The sequence below is a fragment of the Trachurus japonicus genome, chromosome 17 (genome assembly GCF_045865225.1).
Source record: "Trachurus japonicus isolate A0001 chromosome 17, Traja_1.0".
Classification (NCBI taxonomy): Eukaryota; Metazoa; Chordata; class Actinopteri; order Carangiformes; family Carangidae; genus Trachurus; species Trachurus japonicus.
The window spans coordinates 36,837,817-36,847,477 of NC_140923.1; the positions used below are offsets into that span (position 1 = coordinate 36,837,817).

The following is a 9,661-nucleotide window of genomic DNA, read 5'->3' on the forward strand; positions in this document are numbered from 1 at the left end:
TCGTGTGCTGGGAAGATGGGACCAACCTGTGCCAGCCTGAGTGCACCAACGAAGGGGGGGATAAGTCTAAACCACAGCCACTCCCACCTGTTTTTGACCAATAAGAATTAATTACACACAAATAGTGCAAAGTAGCCTATTAAAAATGAATGTAGGCTAAACGCTTTTGTCTGGAGCAGATGACAGAGAATTCTCGCTCTCTTGGGATGGTGATTGCATCTATCATCATTGTCAGGATTAAAAAACAGACATGCGTGTTTGTTTGTTTGTTTGTTTTTTCAAAGACAGGACAAACAACGACGTTCGGTTAACTATTTATTAAATTGGATCATCAAACAAATCAGAAAAACTCTCCTGTTCAAGAAATCGCAGTCTGCAAGCAGTTAGCTGCGGGGTCATGCCTATGTTCCCACAGCCCTATGTTCCCTCAGCCCTATGTTCCCTCATTTCTAACTTTTGTTGTCACTGAAAATTAGGCCCTATGTTCCCTCAGCCCTTTGGTCTCACCATTGGTTGGGTTTAGGCAATGAAGAAAGGAGTTGGTTAAGTTTAGTAAAAAGACCAGGTAGAGGCTAGACAGGCCAGATAGGTAGAGTCCAGATAGGTAGAGAGAGTCCAGAGGGAACATAGGGCTGAGGGAATATAGGGCTGTGGGAACATAGGCATGACCCCGATAGATCCATGAGCCAGAGTCAGAGCAAGTTGCCTGAACCCAATATTGCCGCCTGCGCATAGTCCAATCTACCCCCATGGTTGTTTTACCTGCTCCGCGTGCGTCTTGAATCTGCCCCCTTCCTCCCTCTCTACTGACAGGTGCTTTGTCACCTGCTAATGTCCTCTATGGCTATCAGGAAAACTGAAACCCTGTTAATATGCTATGACCTTCAATTCATAATCAACTTTTATAGCCAGTTAAAGCAGAAGTAAGCGGAATGTTTGTGTTATATAAGTCTTAAATAGTTATATCTTCCGACAGCAATCACTTACATAGAGTGTTTGGTCCGAAACACGGGTCTGTCAGTCACTTTGCTCTGCTGTAAGCCGAGGAGAAAACTTCTTGTATAGCCTACTTCCATGTATCCTACAACCTTTATCCAATGAGGAGAGAGAACAGCATGAAGGGCTGTGTGTGCAGCCAAGGGATGCGCGTGAATGTGGTGACGTAGGGACGAGGACCAATAGATCCATGACGAGGGCGGGGACTGCTAACTCCATCGGCTGACAAAAAGTTAGCCAAAACGACTGGATCGCTTACTTCTGCTTTAAAGCCCTGTTTTAATAATTTTCATGTTTCTAACACAAGGCTATCTTCACTCTCTTGCCTGATGTCTGTTTCCTCTGTGACCCAGTTTTGTTGATGTCCTCAACATTTATAGCAATCGCAGTGTTTATCATGTAAACATACACTTGTTAATATAGGCCTATTATGAACTCTTAACTTGTATGAAACAGTTCCTGCATCCCTCAATGCACAATTGCATATAAACCAATGAATATAAGAAAAAGGATATTTACCAGTAGTCACGTTTGTCATGCTCTTGCTCTGGTGCATTTAATAAGTGCTGTTGTGACAACAAACCACATTGGTTTCAGTAGAACACAACAATTCAGTCTATAGTGCATTTATGTTTGTGCACAAGAGCTCATGTCTGCAAATGCCTCGACACCAAAAATGTGGCATATATTTTTGTGCCTTTACGCAATGTGGTTGCAGAGATGTGCACACAAGCGTCCGAGGCTCAAAGAAAAACTAACCCCTAATGCAGTAGTGGGCTTCTGTGTTAGAAAGCGAAATGTTTTACTCCTGTGTGTGAGTGCTGTGTTAAGAGTTGTCTAGTTATTATCACAGGACAGAATAGTTTATGGTGACCATCAAAAACACATCTTATTGGCTGCTTTGTTATCAACATGATCATAATAATAAAGCAGGTTATCTGAAACACTGATCTGTGTAGAAAAGTGTCAGCACACCTCCCTTAAGAATAAGATCAAGTGTTCATTGTGCTGGCATTACAGGTATGACAGACATTTTCCAGATAATGATTTGATTTGTAAATTTTCTTACACATCCAAAGACCACATTTCTGCTGCGGAAAATGTTTTGACCTCAAACTGATGTGACTGAGTAGAGGGGCGAGTGCAGGAGTGAGTAAGGGGCGAGGAGAACGGCAACCTATGCTGTGGGAGGAAATGTTCCAGCTGCATGCGTATCTGTGGGTGCAGCATGCTCCACTTAGTAGCATAAATGAATGGTAGGACTGTGTTGGTGGGCTTAAAAAGGTGCGACAGCACAGACTTCACCTCATATCTGTTTTAGCCAGACACATGCAATGACAAGTCTCGCCTTTGTCTCGCTTTTGCTCTTAACCACCATTGTGCCATCATCTGCTCAAGGTAAGGAAAACATGAATATATTTAGCTATGTATGTGTATTCTTTATTTTTGTATTATGTGCTACTGATGCTACTGATGCTGGTGCTACTTGTTAATGATATTTATTTGTCTTGTGTATATCTTTAAAGGTGGGATTGGAAATTGTTGTCGCCGAATTTCGGCCACTAAGGTCCACCGAGAAATGCTGCTGCGTTACTATGTGCAACGTCAACCATCGTGCCATCTACATGCTGTGGTGTAAGTAAACTAGACAATTAATTGTGGGACTCATGTGAATAGTTTGTCTTCCTGTGGTGTTTGAGATGTTATGACACCAACAAAATACAATGTAGAGAATTCCCATACTCTGTACCATGTGAATTTCAGAATTAATCACCATCATTGTCATTGTCAGAATTTGTACAATTTCGAGCCATCATTTTGGCTTCAGGAGTCATGTGTCATGTTACTAACTGATATTTCTTGTGTTGTGATTTTCAACAGATTCATCACACTGAATGGCAACAGAATTTGCGCTGGGCCCAGCAGATTGTGGACCAAGACAAGCACGGCCTTCCTAGATGGAAAAAACTGGCACAAACAAAATAAAACCTCACTCAACCAGCACCACTGAGACAACATCCACTCTCATGCAAGAAGACAGCACTTTTAAAGTTAAAATAAAAAGTCCATATCCACTGGTTTCCCCTCCTCTGTTTGTGAGCCACAGACTTAAGTTAAATATCATTTGAATACTTATTTTATTCTTGTATGATTTTAAATACTGTGATGTTAATCCTATTTTTGTATTGATGTAAATAATGTAAATGTTTCATTGCACAATGACACTGAGCAATTTAAATTAATAAATCAGTTGCAGTATATTGGCCTGGTTTTGGTGATTGTAAGTTGTGATGCAGCTTACTACCTGAATGTGTGTATGGAGAAAAAGCTTTTGTATCTCAACATCTCAAAGTGCATTCTCCTCATATCTTTAGCTCATCTCTTTATTCATCTACGTGAAAAGATCACAAAACAGATATTCACTGTGGTAACATAGTTGCATATTCTGAGGGCAGTGTCACCCTTAGAATGAAAGATGGTAGAGATTCTTGAAAGACAGGATCCAGAAATTTCCATACGATTATAAGAATGAGAGCCCAGAGCCATTGGTGGAGGAAGTAATGTAAAGTGGCTTTTACTAAGTATGAATATAACACTGTAAAATGTTATGGTTGTGAGTATTATCACAAAACACAATTGAGATCCTTGCTTCAAAGGAACAAAGTGAATTTTCTTGCAATAAATCCTGATGTAAAGAAGTTGCTTTCTCTTCTCTTTCTTCTCTGTTGAAGTTGTAGTGGGGCTTCATCAGAGTGTTTATTCAGCTATCCGGGGGTATGGTTCACGGGGTTAGACCTCAAGGCGTTTATGTGATTTTGTTCATCCCCATTACAAGGACATGATATGCAACATATTGAATAAAGTTGCATATAGAAGATAGTTAAATTAAACATTAAAAAATGTTTGCAGGGGGCAGTGTTTAGCTCAGTTGGTAGTGCACCCGCCCCATGTGTTGAGGCTACACTCCTCACTGTCCCCAATCCCGCATCGAGCAGCCCTTTCCTGCATGTCATTCCCCCCATTTCCTGTCTCTCTCTTGACTGTGCTTTCAATTAAAGGCCAAAAAGCCCCAAAAAATATACTTAAACAAAAATGTTTGTAGAATATTATACATACCAGATGTGAGGTCAATACTGTGTATCACTCAGTATCCTGAGGGTTATTAACTGTAACAACTTTTCAACGACATACTAATTCAACATGCAACATAAAAAGTCACCCCAACACAAACTCTATTCTCAACAAGATCTCAAACCATGGATGAGTCATTCAGAGTGGTGTCAGTTGAATCATTTTCCTGATGGCCACCATTTTCCACTACCCCTCATTATCACAATGTGACAATGTGACATGGTGGGTTTCAGGCTGACCAGGTGGAAGTTTTGGGGGCTTTTAGTTCACATGTTTCCAGCATTTGCACATAATAGAAAAAGTCTTGGTTACTACGTGTGGGCTGAAAGAGAAAGTACAGCTCAGTGTGTTGCAGCTGGGGAAGGTGTGAGGGGCTCAGAGTGGAGAGCGCTTGAGGTTGATGCACCGTTTGCTCAAACCACAGTGTAATGGTTTTTCCCCGCCCTTTGCCTATAGTAGCCCACCACTGTTGCTACTTCGATGACTGTGCTGTGCACACACATGTAGTCTGAGGTGATTAAAGTGAGAAAATGAGTGTAAATTTGATTTAATGTGAATAGAGTGAAAGTGTGAAATAAACCAACACTAGACTTGACTTTTGTTCTGTCTCCCTATGTTTCTGCATTTTCCACTGGCACATTTGTCATTATATAGGAGGCTATAGTCATTATTTTACAACTAAAATGAAGGGTATTATAAACATACACTAGATTTGACTTTTGTTCTGTCTCTCTGTGTTTCTCCATTTTCCACTGGGTCATGATATAGTGTCATTATTTTACAACTAAAATGAAGGGTGCTATACATAAATGTAAGTTGTGCAATATAGGCAATTCTTTTGCAAAAATGTGTAGTACTTTGACTGCAATCAACAGCCAGAAATACTATTCATAGACATGAGACTTGGGATGTGGGATGGTGAAACAGCATTTACAGTACAGGTACATTCATTCTGCATGTGTGTAGTGTGTGTGTGCGGGGAGACGACTAAGAGAAGCTGTGGTTAACCCAATGGGAGCAAACGTTCACAGAGAATTTCTCCAGCCCCCACATGTACATTACACACACTCACACAGCACTCTCCCTCCCTCCCTCTCTCTCTCTCTCTCTTTCTCTCTCTCTCTCTCACACACACACACACACACACACACACACACAAGTAATGTCAGACATATATTACTGTACACATCTATGTTTGAGTCCAATATTGACCCCAACTCCTTATATGGTACTTCCTAATAGGCTGTCTAAGCCCAGTTGCAGGTCTAAGTGCGATTCTGCCCGGGGTTTATCTGTTCAGAATACCTCCATAATGTACCAGTGTCTCTTCAGATTGATTTAAATGTTGTACCATCTTCCTGTCAAATACATTAAAGGTTATTTTGAATGACAATTTTCCAATCATGATGACGCACAAATACTTACTCATTATCTCCTATGGTCTAAACAACCAACCTCAAAAGGTCAAAATGAGCATTCATTTCAAGACACATCTGATCATCTGATGAATTTTTTGGCTTTTCACATCTTTATTAGATAGAACAGTTGAGAGAGACAGGAAATGGGTGGCAGAGAGAGGGGGAATGACATGCAGGAAAGGGCTGCCCAATGCGGGACTCGAACTGGGGCCACCTGCAGCGAGGACTGTATCCTCTACACATGGGGCGCCTGCTTAACCTCCTGTGCTACTCGACGCTCCGTCATCTGCTGAATTTAAGTGCAATATTCATTCTCTTATTGCTCTATTTTGGTCAACTGAATACTCCACTACAGTACATTCACTAGATTATGTCAGACTGCAGGTACAAAAATGTTTATCAGAGTTTTGTTTTTGTTTTTTTTGCATCAGCTGTCTGATGCAGCTGGAGAACGATGAGAGCAGTAAGAATGAACCAAACATTCAAGTTCATCAACAAAGGTGTAAGGTCACATCCTTCAAATCACACAAAAATTAAATTCTTTATATAGCTATAGGTGAATTTCACAGTTTTGTCACACATGTTCAGCGATGCAAAGCTGCCAAAATATTGTGTCACATTGTGTTGTGTTTCTGAGAAAAGAGGACATGGTTCTTCTTATACCTTTCTTTCGAATTAGGTGACCACAAACATACTTGCACACAAAGATGCTCTAGCCAACCTCAGGATGTGGTGGCAATAGCGATATGGCAACCACCGTGTTTCAAATAACAGCTAAACATTTCCTAAACCTGAAGCAGGACGGTGTTATTAAAAACATAACACAAACGTATTTACTACATCACTATAAATCTCTTTAAGCTGAAAATCATAGTACATATGACCTGAAAACAGTGACCGTTCTCCAAAGTTTGCGTCAGTGAAATTAACTGAAAGACAAAAATAAGAAACATATGATGTGAAGTTGCTGCTTTACTGCATCTAAACACAACACATTTACCAAATGGCTGATGACAAACTAAAGGTTGACTTTTGATTATTATCTGTAGGTTTCCAGTCACTTTACCACATTCAGGAAGTTTTTTTTTTATTTTGTTTTTTTTTGACATTTTGTGTGCACCTCAGTGCATCAAAAAGATGATGTGATATGAGGAAGATACTTGCTCTAAATTTGATGATACAATAATAATAAGTTACAATAATAGCATGCTGTATTTCCAATGGCAAATAACCTAAATGATCACAGCAACATAAAACAATAGCTGTCCATGGACATTTAGTGCTGAGCCACTCAGATCTTAGAATTGTGGGTCTGTCAGATCAGTACACTTTCAAGGAATATCATTCATATCAGTGTGAAGTACTTTTGTATTATGGTTTGTTCAGCTGTGCTATATGTCTATGTTTACAGTATAACCACTTGTTGCAGACCACAGTACCTACAGTATGATGATCTCTTATCTCGGTTTAGCTATGCGTTGGTTTACTTCCATACGTTGAGAATCAGGTTAAATATGCAGGCCAGTGGTGACCCAGATTGCACTTAGTAACAACAGCATGTTATTTGCTCATAAACACTTTATTGATAGCTTATAGTAGCAAAGGTCCAGATATAGTATCTGGCTCCTCAGACACACACAAACACACAAGGTAGAGACAACATACATTTAAATATATACTGTGTATTTAATAATTATAATTATGATATGGAGAAGGTAGTTTTTGCTCCAGACATCTTTACTGTTAATGTGGTATAGCTATATACAGTGGTCAATTTAACTTGTCCTCAGGCACGTTTTTTGAGCCCTCTCATCCTTCTCAGGGTTGTTTTCCTCTGTCGTCTCTTTCCTATCCTGCGCCTCTTCGGCTTTGTTCTTTTTGATGCCCTGGATGCTGCGGGTGTGATGACAATTGATGATTCCTTCTCCTTCTCTTCTATCACCGGAGGCACCACTAGATCGGTGTCCACCTTCTGCATGGCAGTTGTTGATACATGTTCCTTCTTTTCTGTGACTGGTGGCACCGTTGTCTCTGTGTCCACCTTCTGCATGACTGTGGTTGAAACCTCTTCCTTCTCTTCTTTCACTGGTGGCACCGTTGTCTCTGTGTCCACCTTCTGCATGACTGTAGTTGATACCTGTTCCTTCTCTTCCATCACTGGTGGCACCGTTGTCTCTGTGTCCACCTTCTGCATGACTGTGGTTGAAACCTCTTCCTTCTTTTCTATCACCGGTGGCACCGTTGTCTCTGTGTCCACCTTCTGCATGACTGTAGTTGATACCTGTTCCTCCTCTTCCATCACTGGTGGCACCATTGTGTCCTTGTCCACCTTCTTCATGGCATTTTTTACCCAGTCACGGTTAGGGTCGGAGCAAACAATCTTTTCGCTCAACATGAAAAACCTGCAATTGATTGTGAGCTGTTAATGGCATCATAATGCACTTTTATTGTTGTTGTAATTCTGGACAAGGTGATTCAATCAAATTTAAACAAAAATATATAAATTTATGTTTTCTTGCTTCTCTCTAGTGGTACTTAGCCATATAGAAATGTATTTAGGTATTGAAATATCCAGGCTCTATACACTGACAATTCAACAGCAGCGTCTCTTTGTAAACAGGGTCCCTGTTACCATGAATAATGCACAGTTCTCTCTGTAAACTGTTTTCAAAAGGATTTTTTCCCAGGAGAAAGTAGTCCCAACTGCTGACAGTAAATTGGATGATCCAGAATATTTTACTATATCTGAAAGCCTGGACAAGCAAAAAGATCACTGTCCACATGGGAAAGTGAGGAAATTAATGAATATGTTTTTTTTTCTTTCTGTTTTTTGTTTTTCAAATTTGGTTGAACCCACCCACATATAATGGTGTTTATACTGTATGCATATATGAATATACAGTATAATAGTTGATACAATGTGAAACTGCTGAATTACTTACACTACAGCTTTGACGGGACACAAGCCTTCAGGCTGAATGGTGTAATTCTTAATCCGTTGCACTCGGGGTCTGGTCGTGGACACCCCCAAACAACGGCAGTTTTGTCCATTGTCTAAACAAGACACACACAGGGAAAGAAAGATAAAGTACCGTTACTATTTTGCTTGCAAACATTCAGACCATACACTTCATGATGATGTCATTATTTTCAATACTCACTTGCTTGGACTGAGCTCATCCATGTGGCGATGCAGACAAGAGTAGCCAGGCAGAATCTCATCTTTTTGCACTGTGGTGTTGTCCTTCAGTGGCTGAGTGAAGTACCTCTGTCATTCACGTTTTGGTTGTCACTCTTTTAAAACACCAGCCCTTCCGCCTCTATCACTTCAAAACCGTCACACTATGGGGGGTAGTCACTGTGGCCGCAGGGTGGAGAGGGGAAACAATGAGTTTACCTTTCACCAACCATAACTGAAAATATATCACATAACCACACTTCTTCCCACATAGCAACACATACAACCGTAGCAGTCAAACGTACAAATCTTCATACATACAAAGTGTACACATACACGCAGAAATACTCATCAGTTTCCTCTACACTCACTCTGAAAGCCACAGGGTGCCTCCTTTTTAAGAGTCACTGATAGTAACTTTTAAAAAGATGCAAGTTTAGCAGCTGATAAAAGAGTTTAATTCTATCAAAAGTAAAGTTAGCTCAGAGGATTTAATTTAATTTTTTTTTTTTTTTTTTACAGAGTTCCGAATCACACGTAATTACTGTAATCTATTCTTGTGAGAAATGTTACCATTTTAACTGAACAAAACTTTCACTTTGTCAACCACACATACATCAATGACAGTTACATTCTCAGTCAAGCTTTGTTCAACAGCACTCTGTACCCATGGTACACCCACGCCACTGAAATTATTTTTGGGTCTTTCTAAAGACTGCATTTGTAGACTGTTTGACTGACATCTCCTTCACTGACTTGTTTTCTTTCATGTCAGGACAACTATGACATTTCCAGCCAAAGTACATTTATTTCATTGGAATTGCTGTGATTAGCAGGTTTGCTCACAAAGACAAAGTATTGATGTGCAGATTTCTGTTGTTTGGGCTTGAGTTGTTGGCAGTGATGACCTTTGAAGATGGCAAGGCCAAAATGGAGG

At 40.2% G+C, this 9,661-nt stretch overlaps 2 protein-coding genes across 2 annotated transcripts; one reads left to right on the top strand and one right to left on the bottom strand.

The window, feature by feature from the left end:
• Window positions 1-2,172: 2,172 nt before the first annotated feature.
• ccl32b.3 (chemokine (C-C motif) ligand 32b, duplicate 3) lies at window positions 2,173-3,684 on the top strand. Its single transcript, XM_085804285.1, has 3 exons — window positions 2,173-2,394; window positions 2,523-2,631; window positions 2,878-3,684. Exons 1-3 carry the CDS (start codon window positions 2,331-2,333, stop codon window positions 3,005-3,007), a joined length of 303 nt encoding a protein of 100 aa, XP_085660411.1. The 5' UTR covers window positions 2,173-2,330; the 3' UTR covers window positions 3,008-3,684.
• Window positions 3,685-7,116: 3,432 nt separating this feature from the next.
• LOC146971327 (uncharacterized) lies at window positions 7,117-9,095 on the bottom strand. The gene is made up of 3 exons (XM_085805867.1): window positions 8,708-9,095; window positions 8,489-8,600; window positions 7,117-7,948 (listed from the first exon to the last, which is right to left on the bottom strand). The coding sequence occupies exons 1-3, from the start codon at window positions 8,766-8,768 to the stop codon at window positions 7,333-7,335; spliced, it is 789 nt and encodes a 262-aa protein (XP_085661993.1). The 5' UTR covers window positions 8,769-9,095; the 3' UTR covers window positions 7,117-7,332.
• Between the last annotated feature and the right edge of the window lie 566 nt (window positions 9,096-9,661).

What these genes read in the sequence shown, in the direction of transcription:
- ccl32b.3 (XM_085804285.1), top strand. Translation starts at nt 2,331, where the DNA reads ATGACAAGTCTCGCCTTTGTCTCGCTTTTGCTCTTAACCACCATTGTG. An exon ending in TGTGCCATCATCTGCTCAAG is followed by an intron (nt 2,395 to 2,522) that starts GTAAGGAAAACA and finishes ATATCTTTAAAG; the next exon opens with GTGGGATTGGAAATTGTTGT. An exon ending in TGCCATCTACATGCTGTGGT is followed by an intron (nt 2,632 to 2,877) that starts GTAAGTAAACTA and finishes GATTTTCAACAG; the next exon opens with ATTCATCACACTGAATGGCA.
- LOC146971327 (XM_085805867.1), bottom strand. Translation starts at nt 8,768, where the DNA reads ATGAGATTCTGCCTGGCTACTCTTGTCTGCATCGCCACATGGATGAGC. An exon ending in GATGAGCTCAGTCCAAGCAA is followed by an intron (nt 8,601 to 8,707) that starts GTGAGTATTGAA and finishes TGTCTTGTTTAG; the next exon opens with ACAATGGACAAAACTGCCGT. An exon ending in TGTCCCGTCAAAGCTGTAGT is followed by an intron (nt 7,949 to 8,488) that starts GTAAGTAATTCA and finishes AATCAATTGCAG; the next exon opens with GTTTTTCATGTTGAGCGAAA.